Raw genomic sequence first — 15,877 nt, 5'->3', positions numbered from 1 at the left:
CTTAGTTGGTCTTTAAGGTGCTACTGGAAGGATTTTTTTGTTTGTTTTAATAATAATAGTAATAGTAAAAACAGCTCCTACCATCAGAAAAAATTCCTGTGTGTCTAGTCAAAATCTCCTTCCCTGCAACTTGAAGTCACTGGTTCGAGTCCTGCCCTTGAGGGCAGGAGAAAACAAGCTTGCTCTACCATCTTCCATGTGACAGCCCTTCCGATACTTGAAGATGGCTATCACATCTCCTCTCAGTCTCCTCTTTTCCAGGCTAAACATACCCAGCTCCTTCAACTGTTCCTCATCAGGCTTAGTTTCCACAACCTTGATCATCTTGGTTGCCCTCCTCTGCCCACCTTCCAGCTTGTCAACGTCCTCCTTAAATTGTGGTGCCCAGAACTGGACACAGGATTCCAAGTGTGGTCTGACCAAGGCAGAAGAGAGTGGGACTATGACTTCCCTTGACCTAGATGTTGTATTTCTCTTGAAAAATAAAAGTAAGTATCTTGAGAGAGCCAGCATGATGTAGTGGTTAAGAGCGGTGGACTCATAATCTGGTGAACCGGGTTCGTGTCTCCGCTCCTCCACATGCAGCTGCTGGGTGACCTTGGGCCAGTCACACTTCTCTGAAGTCTCTCAGCCCCACTCACCTCACAGAGTGTTTGTTGTGGGGGAGGAAGGAAAAGGAGAATGTTAGCCGCTTTGAGACTCCTTCGGGTACTGATAAAGCGGGATATCAAATCCAAACTCTTCTTCTTGGTTATGCCACTAAACAGCCCTTTTATTCCTGATGTCTCCAGAGATAATGTTTTATCTGAACACTTCACATAGCCAAGAATGAGGAGGTGTTGCGACACAATTAATTTATAAAATATAAATATATGAGAGTTTGAATATTAATGTGTATGTGTAAGATGCTGTAGCGTTTGCCCGCTCTTTTGGAAATGTCTGTAGAGGGGGAGAGAAAGGGTTACTAGGCAGACTAATAGAAAAGCTGGAGGCGGAGCCTACCTGTTTATAAAAGGGCTTAGCCCCAGGTTGGTTTTAGTGGGTTGGTTGGTTGGTTAAGGCAGTTGGGAAAGCGGTTGGCAGGCAGTTGGAAATAGAGAGACAGTTAAATGCACTTGGTTCTTGTGTGAGGGGGAGGTAGAAGAGTTAGGGACAGAATAAAATAAGACTGAGAAGGTAAAGAGTAACAGCATTTTCAATGCATTTAAAGTTTATTTGTGCTTGCAATAAATTACAATCTTCATTGTTAACTTCTTCTTCCTCTTCTTCTTCATACAGCCTGGAATAGCATTTGCCTTTTTTGTTGTTGTTGCACCACACGGTTGACTCATGTTCAGCTTGTGGTCCTCCAAGACCTCTAGAGCCTTTTCATATGTAGTCCTTATCTTATATTTGTGCAGCTAGTTGTTCCTGTCTGTGTGGAGAACCTTACACACCTGACCTTTTTGAGATTGATTGATTGTATTCATAGAACAGCTTTTTCTCCAAGGATCTCAAGATGGTGTTACATGGCCCCGTCCCCCCGCTCCTAATTTAATCCTGACAATAGCCCTGTGAAGTAGGTTAGGCTGTGAAGCATTGCCTGCAATAACAGGTATGTCTTAAGTTGGCGGTTGGAGGATGGATGGCAGCTAACAGATTGAGGTTGAACAGATTGAGGTTGAATCCTGACAAGACAGAAGTACTGTTTTGGGGGGACAGGAGGCGGGCAGGTGTGGAGGATTCCCTGGTCCTGAATGGGGTAACTTTGCCCCTGAATGACCAGATGCACAGCCTGGGAGTCATTTTGGACTCACAGCTGTCCATGGAGCCTCAGGTCAAATCTGTCCAGGGCAGCTGTCTACCAGCTCCATCTGGTACATAGGCTGAGACCCTACCTGCCCGCGGACTGCCTTGCCAGAGTGGTGCATGCTCTGGTTATCTCCCGCTTGCACTACTGCAATGCCTCTATGTGGGGCTACCTCTGAAGGTGACACGGAAACTACAACTAATCCAGAATGTGGCAGCTAGACTGGGGACTGGGAGCGGCCGCCGAGACCATATAAAACCGGTCTTGAAAGACCTACATTGGCTCCCAATACGTTTCCGAGCACAATTCAAAGTGTTGGTGCTGACGTTTCAAGCCCTAAACGGCCTCGGTCCAGTATATCTGAAGGAGCGTCTCCACCCCCATCGTTCTACCCGGACACTGAGGTCCAGCACCGAGGGCCTTCTGGCGGTTCCCTCACTGCGAGAAGCCAAGTTACAGGGAACCAGGCAGAGGGCCTTCTCGGTAGTGGCGCCCGCCCTGTGGAACGCCCTCCCACCAGATGTCAAAGAGAACAACAACCAGCAGACTTTTAGAAGACATCTGAAGGCAGCCCTGTTTAGGAAAGCTTTTAATGTTTGTTGTATTACAGTATTTTAATATTTTTTTGGAAACCGCCCAGAGTGGCTGGGGAAGCCCAGCCAGATGGGCGGGGTATAAATAATAAATTATTATTATTATTATTATTATTATTATTATTATTATTATTATTATTATTATTATTATTATGTCCCATTGAGAAGGACTTCCCCTGCGTGAGTCTGCTGAGGTTTTCTGAGTGTTCCACTAACACAACGTTTTCAGCTGAATTTTGGGGAACCAACTGATGCATCCATTGTGTTGAGCTGTTTCAATTTCTTTTGTTTGATTTGCTCATGGGAAACAGCTGAAAGTCTGTAAATCTTCATAATAAACCTGATTTGCAATGGGGGTTGAATAATTTGAATGCAACTGTATGTGTTTTATGTTTTTTTTTTAAATCTGGTGCTGGTCTACTGTAAGAGAATGTGTGCCCCTAATTTCTACAGTTGTATGTATGGTTGTAGCTGCTACTACCTTATGCTGGTCTATGATTTCGATCGGATCATAAATCCGTCATTGGTTATGTTGAAAAAGAGGTGTGGTGACAGGCAGAAATCTGAGTCGCAGTCAATCAAACCTACCTTTCATACCTGTGTTCACTGTGACACTTGCTCCCTGAGTCAAGTCAAATGCACCCCCCCCCCTTTGTCTTGCCTGGGATCTCAGATCATGGCCTTAGAGGAAGATTCCTGTGGATTATGGCTGCCCCCAGTAGAATCTCTGAGCCCTCTCCTGTTACCCACTCCCCCTCTGATCTGAATAAGCTCAGAATGATGAAAATCAATGACACCTAGAGGAATAGGCACAGAGAAAATCTAGGGATTACATTTGATGCAACTGGGTTGCAAGGTTGGAATTCACAATATCGCTGGAACCCAGCGGGCATCCTCTGCTGTGAAACTTGGCTGAGCCCCGTTTGAAGAAGCAACGCTTTGAGAGGTGCAGTACCTGCGTAGCCCTTTCCTTTTTTAGGGGGCGCTGCTTCACAACTGTCAGGAGCCAAGTGCTTCTCATTGGCTAAACGGTCATAGCGGCTGTCAGAACGGAAGCTTCCGATTGGTCGTGGTTTGGGTGCTGTTGAAATGGTGACTCCTGATTGGCTGGGCTTTTCTAAAGTGTGTGGGGCGGAGGTCTTGAATGGATGTGGTTTTATTTCACGTTATCCCCACCCATTGAAGGGAAGACAAAAGGGGAAACGGCGGGGAAACAGGATTCGTTGTCTGATCTTTGTGAATTCCGGCGTAGAGTCCTCCTCGGTAACATGGCCTTCCCGATTTCCTTTCGTGCAATATAAGGGGGAGGGGGTTGCCCACTGTTGCCCACCCGCCCCTTTGTGAAATCTCCCGTCTCTCGAGGGGCTCCTTTTGCCCCCCCCCCCCACAATTGCGCAGAAACTTCCGACACTTCAGGTTCTTTTTGGAACGCGCCCACCCCGGGAGGTAAGGTTGCAGAGCAGTGAAACTCCAGTAAGCTCCACTTCCGAGAGAGGCAAGGAGTTTTGGAGCAAGCCCTGGTCCTTCTGCTGTGTGGAGCCCTATAAGCCTCCTGCCCCTTCCCCCAAGTCTGACCCTGACGACACCCCCACCCGGAAGTCATACAGTGGTACCTCGGGTTACATACGCTTCAGGTTACAGACTTCGCTAACCCAGAAATAGTACCTCGGGTTAAGAACTTTGCTTCAGGATGAGAACAGAAATTGCACCGCGGCAGTCAGAGGCCCCATTAGCTAAAGGGGTGCTTCAGGTTAAGAACAGTTTCAGGTTAAGAACGGACCTCTGGAACGAATTAAGTACTTAACCCGAGGTACCACTGTACTTGGAATCCCACCAAACTGAAATCCAGAAGAAACGTTGCTCTTTGTTTAGTGACAGCCTGCAATCCTATTATCTGCGTTTGCGAATGTGCGTGCCCCTCGGCGTCCCTTCCCAAAATCTGATCCTGGGCACGTGGGGTAGAATCTCGAGGAGGAAAGGAGGCAAACCAGGTCCTTTGTCAAGTTCCATAGCTTTGGCTGGCCAGTTAAGGACTGCCATTCACAACTCTAAATGGGTGGACCGTTTCCCACTTCGGGCGCCTTGTTTGTCTTTCAGTCTGTTTTTACCCCGCCTTTCCCCCGACTCAATGCTTCTTCATACCCTCTAACATTTATCCAGTGGAACAGTAACAACAGCAACAAACAAAGGTCCGTTGAAACTGGGATACGTTTGCCTCAAGCAGTAACATTTGCAGTAAACTGTTATAATAATTTGTGGGGAATATTCATTGAACACAAGGTAACATGTAAAAGAATATGAAGTAACACACATGCTTGCAACTATGTTTCAACACCTCAAACACTCCAAATAAAGTCCTTTATTAGTCACACTACATTGAATGAGTGGCTATCAATAGTGGAAAAAGGGCAGCTGTTTACCAGCTCCATCTGGTACGCAGGATGAGACCCTACCTGCCCACAGACTGTCTCATCAGAGTGGTGCATGCTCTGGTTATCTCCCGCTTGGACTACTGCAATGCTCTCTACGTGGGGCTACCTTTGAAGGTGACTTGGAGGTTATCTCTTGCTTGGATTACTGCAATGCGCTCTACGTGGGGCTACCTTTGAAGGTGACCCGGAAACTGCAATTAATCCAAAATGCAGCAGCTAGACTATAGTGACTGGGAGCGGCTGCCAGGACCATATACCACCCATCTTGAAAGACCTACATTGGCTCCCAGTACGTTTCTGAGCACAATTCAAAGTGTTGGTGCTGACCTTTAAAGCCCTAAACGGCCTCAGTCCAGTATATCTGAAGGAGCGTCTCCACCCCCATCATTCTGCCAGGACGCTGAGGTCCAGCTCCGAGGGCCTTCTGGCGGTTCCCTCATTGCCTGGTTCCCTGTAACTTGGCTTCTTGCAGAGGGCCTTCTCAGTAGTGGCATCTGCCCTGTGGAACGCCCTCCCACCAGATGTCAAAGAGAACAACAACTACCAGACTTTTAGAAGACATCTGAAGGCAGCCCTGTTTAGGGAAGCTTTTAATGTTTAACAGACCACTGTATTTTAATACTTTGTTGGAAGCCGCCCAGAGTGGCTGGGGAGACCCAGCCAGATGGGCGGGGTATAAATAATAAATTATTATTATTAAATTTTTATATCACCAGAAAGCAGCAAATTCTGCCCTGCCGGTTGCAGGGCATGTCCAGCTCATGACGGACGTCTGGCCAGTCTGACTGGGCCACATCCTGGCCTTGACGGACCTAAAATACGGCACACCCCTGTCCTCCCCTGTGCGTTGTATCTCCTGGCAGAATACCTCCATTCATCTGCACTGGATTTGGAGGGGTCTCTCTGCGCCTGCTCTCTCTCCGCCCCCCCCCCCATCACTCTACCCCCAGGAAGAGCTGGTGATGGATGCATTTCTGAAGGAGGGGGCTGCCAGCCTTGACCTTGCTGTTGTCTTCTGGGAGGGCTAAGTGGCTGGGGACTTTCCTGAACCTCAACCAGAGCCAATCACAGGCTCTGAGGCTGCCTGATCATCAGTTGCTGGGCAGGGAAGATCCAGCTGTTGCCAAACCCAACACTTCTTGTTCTCCTCTCTGACTCTGTCCCTGGCTGCTGAAGGCAACAAGGAATCTTTCTCTAGGCTAGGGAAAGGGGAGAGAAAAGAAGGAAAAGCCAGCTTACCCCCACCCCATTCCCCCTCCTCACCCCTTGCATAGAATCAGTCCTCCTTTGTGGGATCAGCCCACCTGCTGTGGAGCCCTCACCCCCCTCCCTGTGTCTCTCCTGGAGGACCAGCCTTTTCAGGGATGAAATTGGGGAGAGGCTGCTCTGCTCATCCCACGGAAACCACCAAACCTCACTTAAAAGCCCCTGGGATAACTTTAGACTTTTGGCACTTACTCTCCTTCTTCTAATGGTCACATGTCTTGCTTCACTTACTTTCAAATGAGGCAAATCGGCCCTTTCACATTCACAGGACCTTCGGCTCTGTCTGCTGAGGGGGGCCCTGGCCTCCTGCCCCACAGCCTTGCCCTGGCAGCTCCCCTGGCCCCCCTTCCCACACGATACTTGGCTGAAGGTTCTCCTTTGCTTCTGCCTTGAGATCCAGGAGAATGTTTGCTCTTTTGCTGAAAGAGGATCTGCAAAAAGGATCCTATTTTCCCTTCTAAAGAAACTGTGACAGCTGCAAGGTATAATATTGCAGAGCAGGCTGGGCCTTGTCTGTCCGTCCCTGTGATGTCCCTGCACAAGTCTTGGCCCCAGATGGGACGCCTCTCCCAAAGCCCTCTCTGGGGGGTCATGTCCCTCCTGGGGCCTCTTGCCAGGGGGAGGAAGAGCTGGAAGACGACTCTTTCGACTTGCATTCATTTCTGGAAGGAGGCATTTCTGCAAGGCACAGAATGGGGAGAGGAGGGGAAACACCAGATCAAGACCCCCCAAAGCAGGGACTCCTTCCCTGGGGGTACAGGGACATGTTCTGGTCTTCCACTGGTGGGTCGCAGCCTGATCCCATGGGGGCTGAAACAGGAGCCCTGAGACCTCACAGATATAAAGATGGAGAACTGCATGTTTGGGTCGAAAAAGGGTCTGGGGTCTGGAGAGGTTGAAGAGACCTGTCTCTGCCCCACAGCCGACTCATGAAGGAGGTCTGGCCAGCCTGACTGGGCCACATCCTGGCCTTGGCTGACCTGAAACACCCCCACCCTCTCATGTGGGTTGTGCCCCATAGCCTTGAGGACTTGGAGGGGTCTCTGCCCATTCTCCCCTCTTCCTCCTCCCTCCTGCCTTGGGAACAGATGACCCACTTTGCTCTCCTGACGTAAGAGGGAGGGGGCTGCTCTCCAAGGAAATCTCCCCCCACCTTGAGCCAAGGAGCCCCTATTCCCCTAGCAGAGGGTTCTATGGGGCTTGCCCAGCCCCACTCCATTCAGCTCAGCCATTCCCAAAGGGGTCCTTCCCTAAAACTGCAATTCCTCTTAAGCCATTGCTGCTGGGCTGAAGGGGGGGCTGTGCTGTGGGGGGGGGGGGGCTGGAAGCTACTTCTCTGTGAGGAGGTTTTGCTGCGCTCCCGGTTGACCTCCGTCTCCTGGATCGTGGCCAGCTTCCCTCTTTCATTTCCCTGAATGCTGAGCTGTGCTCCAGGCCTCCATGTGGGGGGAAGCGAAACTCCCCCCAGCACCTTTCTGCAGCGTCTCCTCTGCTGCCAGAAACAAGGGGGCAGAAGGAGGGAGAGGTGGGGGAGGGAGACACGTGCTATGGGCCCAGAAGTCCTGCTTCTGTCACCAGGGAGCAGGCTGCCTGGATCCTGCCCCTCCTGTCCTGGGACCCCCTTGCCCCCCTCATCTTGGTCTGTTTCTTCCCCCAAGAGGCCTCCTTCCCAGCCTCAGGCAGGAGCTGCATGCACACCCAAATTACAGTGTCACTGCCTGCAAGGAGAAATCTAGCACAGCAGGGAGAAAGGCTGCAGGCCAAGCCGTTGCCCCAGTTTCCTGCTTGCAGTGAGGTTATTCTGCTTCTCCTTCACATTGGGGAGAGGGCAGCAAAAACATGAAGCTGCAGCTACAATGGAGCAGTCCTTTCTCCCATGGGAGCCATTGTGGAATATAGATCTGAATTTTACAGCCTAAGTGCCTCTGGGGGTCCACAAAACCCACATTTCTCACACCCAGTTTGTCCCCTGGCAGCCCCTCCCTGAGCATCTTGTATTCCGAAAATATCTTGACCCAGAGTTTCCTTCTCTCCCTCCCTCTCCCCCCCCCTCTCTCCAGCCAAGGTCCTTCTCTGTGGAAGTGACTCCTCCACTCTTAAACTGAGCCTTTGCCCTCAGGTGTTGCTGCTCTTTTGTGCCACCACCAGGAACTGGGCCAATGTGCAAATCCAGTTATGGGATTGGAAGCTCATGTACAGATAACCTTCAACCGTGGGCGTAGCCATGATTGTTGTTTTTTTGGGGGGAGGCCTTTTGTTAGGAGGCAGAACCTCAGTTTGCTTTGTATTTTAATCAATTTTTATTGATTGGGGGCAGCAGTCCAACCCTTCCCCCATGGCTGTGCCCATGCTTACAACCTATTTGATTGGTCCTTTTTTGAAGAATTTTTTTCCTTCAGAAAAACGAGATGCAGGGAATTCCCACTATGGGGAGGGGGCCTGAGTGCTGGGATAAATTTGCCTCCTTCCTCTTTGAAGCAAAATGCAAAAGCTGTCACAATCTCACAGCTTGCAAATGTTGTTGGTACTGTATTTTTCGCTCCATAAAGCACAACTAGTTTTTAGAGGGGGAAATCAAGAAAAAAAATATGCATGCAGCCTGTCCGCTTCTCCCAGAGCTTCTGGGGCTGTCCGGTGAAGCCCGGGTCCCCCCCCCCCAGCCCTAAAGAGCAAAGAAGCCAAGACAGCGAGCGGGATCCATGCGCTTGCTGTCTTGCCTTCTGCCATAGCCGCGCGCAGCCTAACCTGGCTGGGAGGGGCTGCGCGCGGCTATGGCAATACCCCCACTTCCCGCAAAAGCCCACAGGAGCCGTGCACCCTTTAAGGAGCGCACAGCTCCTGCGGGCTTTTCTATGAGGAGGTAGAAAGAACTGATTGGCCACGTCAGTCCCTTCTCGCTCCTGGGAAAAAGCCCGCAAGAGCCGCACAGAGCTTGTGTGTGGCTCCTGGGGGCTTTTCCTGCCTGCCTCCCCCCTGCATTCGCGCCATAAAGCGCACACACATTTCCCCTTACTTTTTAGGAGGCAAAAAGTGTGTTTTATGGAGCGAAAAATACGGTAATTAACATGAAGAGTCTGCCATTTGCAGTTTTGCATTTAAGCCCCAAAATAGAAATCAGAGTGTTGGATTTCACATTTTACATGGGATGATTATTGACGGTGGGGAGAAGACAGCCTCTTAACTCTCCCCCCTGCCCCCGGCCCGTAATTCTTTGAAGCGGGTCTTAAAGCCAGAGCTGCTCCGACCAATGACTTATTTTTAAAGTTCCTGTTTCGAGGGAACCCGCATGTCACAATCTCTACTTCTGCCTTGAAGCACAAAACAGGGTTGGGGGAGGGGTAAAGCAGAGTTGCTATTGCTGCTGCTTGGGGGTGTGTGTGTCTATAGTGTTGTCTTTCTGGGGACCTTCCTGGAGGGGAGGCTTGATGGGAGCCAATCAAATGTCCCGACGCTGCCTGGTCATTGGTTGCTGGGCAGGAAACGCGTTGCTCTTGCCAAACCCCTTCGAGTGCAGCACTTGCTGGTCTCTGACTGTGTCCTGGGCTGCTGAAGGGGAGAAGGAGCCTTTGATAGGCAAGAGGGAGGACGGAGGAGGAAGACAGCCTGCAAAGATCAGGCCCCCCGCCCCCCACTTTCTCCCTAACTCTTTCCCTCTGGATCAGCTCTCCTGCTGTGGAGGCCCTTGTTCACTTGCACCAGACCAGACTTATCCCAGATTTGAGAAATGTTGCCATAGGATCACTGCTCAGGGGCCCCTTCTTGCCCACTTGGGGTCTCTTGGCCATGCTAGACTCCGACTCTTACCCCGCTTACTGGTAGCATGTGTTACTTCAGCTTGAGGGTCCTCCTGCTCCTTCTGCCGACTGGGGCTCTGGCCTTCTGCCCCCAGTCTTGCCCTGGTGTCACTGCTGCCCTGCCCCTCTACCAAACTCTGCCTTCTGTCTTATTGCATTAATTGACTCCCCCCAAATTTGGATCCCACCATCTGAGTTCCAGAAGAAGGTATGAGATTACACAGCAAGCCGGGCCTTGTCTGTTGGCCTCTGTGATGTTCCTTCCTTCTCAAGTCTTGACACCAGGAAGGACGCCTCTCCCAAACCCCACTCGGTGGTGTCATTTACCTTCTGGAGACTCTTTCAAGGTGGGGGTGGGGGGTGAGGAGGAGCTCAACAACTCCTTGCATTAATTTATCTTAATGAGGCACACAAAACTAGGGGCAAGATACGGAGAGGAAGGAAAACACCAGATAAACCAGCAAAGAGTGAATCCTTCTCTGAGGGTTTTAAGGCATGTTCCAGGCAACACAGTCAACTCATGATGGAGGTCTGGCCAGGCTGACTGGGTCACATTCTGACCTTGTATGTCCTGAAACACAAACCTTTCTAATGTGTTGTTGCCCCTGGAAGAAGACCTTCATTCATCCACCCTGAATTTGGAGGGGGGCTCTGCACATTTTCTACCCCTCCCCCGATCACTCTCTCCAGCCTCAAGAAGAGCAGGTGCTTTGATCTGGTGAGGCATTTTAGGACAGGGGGATGGGCTGTTCTGTTTCTGTCATCTGTTTCCCCAGAGTGGGAATCCACAGGTCCTGTGGGATAATGGTTTGGGGCATCACACAACCCACAGCAGGTCTGAGGATCAGCAGAGTTGGGTTTTCAGACTGATAATGGTCCCTCTGCTTCAGCTGGCTTCTGTGGTCTTCTTTTATCTAGCAGAATTTGGCCCTAAAGACACGAGGGGTCAATGTAGACATTCTGTTGCAGTGCTACCCATTTCCTCAACGGTTCACCTTTTTGCTTTGAAATAATAAATATATTCAGAGCTTATAAGCAGAGAAAACAGCATTAGAAACAAATCAACAAACTGTAAGATTTATTCATTGCTTTTGGAAATATGGGAGCATGTATGAAAAACAGCAATTGGGCTGCACAGAAGCCATTGGGAAAGTTTTGCTGATGAAGAAGGGATCTTTTTCTCCACACGGACAGATACAACCCTGCTTTATGTGGACAATAAAGGTGTTGGGGGTCTATTTCAACTTTGCTTCCCCAACAAGCTGGATGAATCCTCTTTGTGATTAAGGAAACACCTGAGGGGTGTATTCCTGCAGTGCAATGCACAGAACTGAGTAAGGCTTTCTCCAAAAACTGGAGAGGGAGGGAATGGTTTTGGGTAAGTGGGGTGGAGATATTAATTAGTATGCCTGACACTCTGTTGGCAGGGGGTCTCCTTGAGCCATGCAGATACAAGGCGAGGCAAAGCAGGAAGCCCCCACAAAAAACTATCCTGAGTTAACCATGGAGTTTGTGGGAGGATCTGCAGCCAAACCACAAGCAGATGTTGGATGCCCCTCTGTCAGAGATGATTTAGGTGAGATTCCTGCAATGCAGGGGGCTGGACTAGATGACCCTTAGGGTCCCTTCCAACTCTGCAATTCTATGATTCTATAAAATGCACAATTACTAGACAGCCAGAAACAAAGGCACCAGGGAGTTTCAGAACCTGCATAGAGGGAGCTGTAAATGTTGAACCATGGCAAGACATTAATGTGAGTAAACCATATACTTTTCTTATTTACTTAAATAGTCTGAGAGCAATTTCTTTGCTAAGAGGGAAACATAAAAGGGAGAAAAGTAATGTAAGTCTGCCTAAGCATCTTTGGCTATCATAATTGTTCTTGAAAGTTAAACATATTATACCAAAAGCTTCTGAGGATAATCTGCACACGGAGGAAGCAACTCCTTCCAGCTGATTTGTAGCAGAAGAGACTCTTGGCAAAGGAGCTGAGCTGAGAGGGTTTAAGGAAGAGGCTGTCAGGAAAGGAATCCCCCATTATCTGAAAAGGAAGGAGAAGGGAGATGGTGAGCTGGCAGTATGGAGGCCGAGCACCTTCTGGGCAGGATGAGGCCCACCCCACCCCTTTGCTGTGTATTTTGGGTTCCCTTGCATTTGTCTCTGAAGGGAAACGGTTCGACTCACATGAAGCCCCTGCGATCGTTCATCCTCATGGCCTTGAAGAAAAGGATGGTGCCAGCGATGATGCCCAGGATGCCAAAGGCCAAGCCCAGGGCACACAGCACATTCTCCATCGTCTCCGGGATGGGAGAGGGCGCCTTGGAAACTGGGATGGAGAGAGAGAGGACAGGGCTAAGGGGGGGCTCTGTTTCTCTGAGTGTGTTCAGCGGAAGAAAGAACCCAGGAGTCCTGACACACCCACCCCACAGCCCTTAATACACACACTTTGAAGTTGAACTGAGAGAAACTAACTAAGGGAACCCCCAAAAGGCAGCTGAGCACCTTACTGTCTCCTATGGCTAGAAGGAGCAGGATAAATTATGCAAAACTGCAAGTGTACTTCACTTGCATAAATTACTCTGATCTTCAGAACTTCCTACTTATGAGCCATGAATCTGGGTTTCTGAGTTCAAGACCCAGAGAAAAGGCCCAATCCTGCCCGGTGCTTACCCCAGATCTTCTCCATCTTTCCCTCTGGGATGCCCCAGTGTTCCACCTGGCAGACGTAGATGTCTCCCTGCTGAGGGACGAAGGGGAGGTAGGAGAACTTGCGGAAAGTGTTGTCCACACTGGGGTAGAAGTCTGTCTCCTCCACGCCCTCGGAGACCACCTCGTTGTTCTTCAGCCAGGTGACGTTCAGCACTGGGGGGGAGAACCTGTCCACAAAGCAGATGAGGACGTTGGGGTCCCCCAGTTCCACGGCATTTTCCGGGTACACAGTGGCCGAAGGAGCAACTGAGGAAGGAGATGGAGAAAGAAAGGGGATTAAAACCCGTTTTAAGCAGTCTAGAAATGGAAAGCATAGCAATTAGCTGCTGTGGGTATATTTGCACCGGGTGTTCAGGTTTGGGAATGTCTCTGAGCTTGTACAGAGTGCAATGCTGCCCCTCCCACCAGGTTTCCCATCCTTTTTAGCCTGTCTCAGTCAGCCAAGGACTGGCTCCCTGGAGCAGAGTTCCCTTTGGGGAGGCAGAAAGGGGTCCTGAAGGGTCTTCCGTGTCAGAAGCCAAGAGACCACCCCCTGCCTGCCCCCCAGCTCTCTCCCCTGCCCCCCTCGCGTGTCCTACCGTTCAGGGCACGGGTGCGGTTGCTTCGCTTCATGAGCACCTCCATGTTGTTCTTCATGACAGCGATGTTGGCCAGGGCGCCCTGCACCTCGAAGCTGGTGAAGCGCTGGAAGTCCGGCAGCCTCCAGACGTTCTGCTTCTTCTCCCAGTCCACGTGCAAGATCTCCTCGTTGTCAAACTCCAGCAGGAACTCCCCGGACTTCTTCTCCGAAGGGAAGCTCTCCTGGAAGAAGTCCAGCTCCACCAGGGTGTCCTCCACTGCAGGGGTGGGAGAGAGAGAGGGAGGCTTTAGGACCCCGCAGCAGGATGAGGGAGAACCTACCCCATTGCTAGGAATGGGGCCATCACCAGGAAGGCTCTCTAAGGTAAGGTTACCATAATTTTTCAATGAATCCGGGGACACCTTCAACTTCAATGGATTTTGTAAATCCTGGGACTGTCCCTGGGAAACAGGGACGTCTGGTAACCTTACTCTAAGAAAGGGGGCTTCATCTGCTGCCAGAGACATGCATATGTCAATGTTAGAATCCCCTCATTTCCAAGCCATAACAGAAGAAGAAGAAGAAGAAGAAGAAGAAGAAGAAGAAGAAGAAGAAGAAGAAGAAGAGTTTGGATTTGATATCCCGCCTTTCACTCCCCTTCAGGAGTCTCAAAGCGGCTAACATTCTCCTTTTCCTTCCTCCCCCACAGCAAACACTCTGTGAGGTGAGTGGGGCTGAGAGACTTCAGAGAAGCATGACTAGCCCAAGGTCTCCCAGCAGCTTCATGTGGAGGAGCGGGGAAGCGAACCCGGTTCCCCAGATTACGAGTCCACTGCTCTTAACCACTACACCACACAGCCCCAAAAGGTGGTCCTGGGTGCACTTGAATGTGGGTGACTCTGGTAGAAAGTTGGACTAATCATTCAAGAGAACAATCCATGTCTCCATGTGCCTAGATCTCCACTGTGCTCCTTGCCCCAAAGTGAAACCAGTAATAAATGCATTTCCTCTCTCAACCGTGGATCACCCACAGTCACCCCTTGAGTTGCCTCATGCCACGAATTAAAGCTTTGGGCATGCTTTTAAAAGAGATAAAACTGTTGGACACGCAGACAGAGCCATTTGCCACGTTCTTCTTTCCTTTCCTGAAGCGACTTCCTTGTGGAGTTCACTCACTCAATCAAACTAAATCGCGTCTTCTCAGTAGTAAGTGCCTTTGTCAGGCAAGTGGGGGTATGGAAGGGCAGCCGAAGAAAGCAAGTTCTGCTCCGAGTTTTTTTAGGGTCCGCCAGAGTTTGTGGCCCCTTTTGTGCTAGGAGAGAGACGACTCTGTCTTCGGGGGCAATGGGGTGGGGTGGGGGGCTGATCCCTTTTGGGGGCGACCACCGGGGGCTTCCGGACCAGGCAGGTCTCTGTGGCAGCCGAGCCCACAGAGAGGAATAATAATTCTTCTTTTATTTCCCTTTTCCTCCTTGTAACAGGAAAGGCTAGGGGTAAAGATTCCGATCTTTTAAGCTAGGTGTGTGTAGGGGGGGTGGGAGGGCTGTTTTCGCCCCGTTTTCCCCTTCATTTTTTTTTAAAGCACCTAGACCACCTTATTTGAGGGAGCAAATCCTCCTTGCTCGTCACCCCCCCATTCCACGCACCTCCCAGCACTCTTTCGCGGGGGGACGGGGACGTCCAATTTCCTTCCTCCCCCCATCTCTCCGTATTCCCGGGTGAAGCTTCTGCACCTGTCGGGGGGAGGGGGCTTCTCCTCCCTTAGCCCAAGAGACCCCTCCTCTGCCCACAAGCAACGCCAAGGGGCGCAATCTTTCTCCCCCATACCCCCTAGCCCCCCTCCCGGGACCCCTCTCCAGGCATCTCCCCCTCCCTCCCTCTGCGCCCCCCGACCTTTCAGGGCTCCGGCCCCCCTTGGCGGGGCGAGGAGGAGGGTCGCCCAGAGGCAGCAAAGGGCTCTTCTTCCTCCTCCTCCTCCTCTGGGCTCCATCTCTGCAGCTCTTCCTGGGCCGAGGCGGGCGAGGGGCGACTCAAGCCCAAGTGTCCCTTGCCCCTTCCTCCTGGATGCTCGCCCTCCAAGTGGCTGTGGGGCGGGGGCGGCCAGGGGGCGGCTTTGGCGGAGCAGAAAAGTCCCTGCCCGCTCGGCCAATGAAAAAGCGCCCTGGCGATGACGAGCCTGTCTCCAGGTAAAGCCTCCCCAGGCAGGAGCCTCAGCCGGAGACGGTGCGAAAAGGGCAGCTGATATTTTTGGGGTGGGGGGGCTGGATCTCCCCAAGAGGGCAGGGGTCTCCTCCAGGGAAGGGGCTGCGGGGGCTCCTCTCTGTCTCCCCCCGGGTGTTTCTTCATGGGGATCCTCAGACACCAGCGCCAGGGATGTTTCTTGCACAGGGGAGCTGGGGGCTGGAGGGGGCTTTTATTGGGGGGAGGGGTGTCCTTACTGGGGGGCTGCTGGTCTCCCCGGGATGCAGGCTGGGGGGCGAAGGGGGGAGCAGCCCCCTCCCTCAGCAGACAGTTATTCCCCCCTTGAAACTGAAATTTTCTTGTTTGCTGCCAGAGTAAACTTTTGGATGGAACTGACAGATTCCTGTTAAGCTTTATATCCCCTCAAAGGTTTTCTGGGGAAGATATTGATTCACACGCGACGCAACAACAATGGAGAGATCAGAAGCAGCCGAGAAGGCGAAGAGGAACTTGCAGGTCGAGCGAGAGCCGAGAGAGCCCTGATAATGCTCTT

At 51.2% G+C, this 15,877-nt stretch overlaps 2 protein-coding genes and 1 long non-coding RNA gene across 3 annotated transcripts in view; 1 reads left to right on the top strand and 2 right to left on the bottom strand.

Moving 5' to 3' along the window:
* Positions 1-15,877, top strand: part of LOC310837499 (uncharacterized protein) — a 152,836-nt gene that overhangs the window by 73,749 nt on the left and 63,210 nt on the right. The gene's annotated exons all lie outside the window — the stretch shown is intronic.
* LOC310838314 overlaps positions 1-15,877 on the bottom strand; it is a 113,285-nt gene that overhangs the window by 91,179 nt on the left and 6,229 nt on the right. The gene's annotated exons all lie outside the window — the stretch shown is intronic.
* LOC310837952 (HLA class II histocompatibility antigen, DR alpha chain-like) lies at positions 10,936-15,600 on the bottom strand. The gene is made up of 5 exons (XM_083725212.1): positions 15,037-15,600; positions 13,163-13,420; positions 12,546-12,830; positions 12,060-12,201; positions 10,936-11,916 (listed from the first exon to the last, which is right to left on the bottom strand). The coding sequence occupies exons 1-5, from the start codon at positions 15,131-15,133 to the stop codon at positions 11,913-11,915; spliced, it is 786 nt and encodes a 261-aa protein (XP_083581338.1). The 5' UTR covers positions 15,134-15,600; the 3' UTR covers positions 10,936-11,912.

Source organism: Podarcis gaigeae (assembly GCF_964106915.1).
Source record: "Podarcis gaigeae genome assembly, chromosome: 2".
Taxonomy (NCBI): Eukaryota; Metazoa; Chordata; class Lepidosauria; order Squamata; family Lacertidae; genus Podarcis; species Podarcis gaigeae.
Note: the sequence above shows the minus strand (reverse complement) of the source record. Positions and strands in the feature narration are given on the sequence as shown.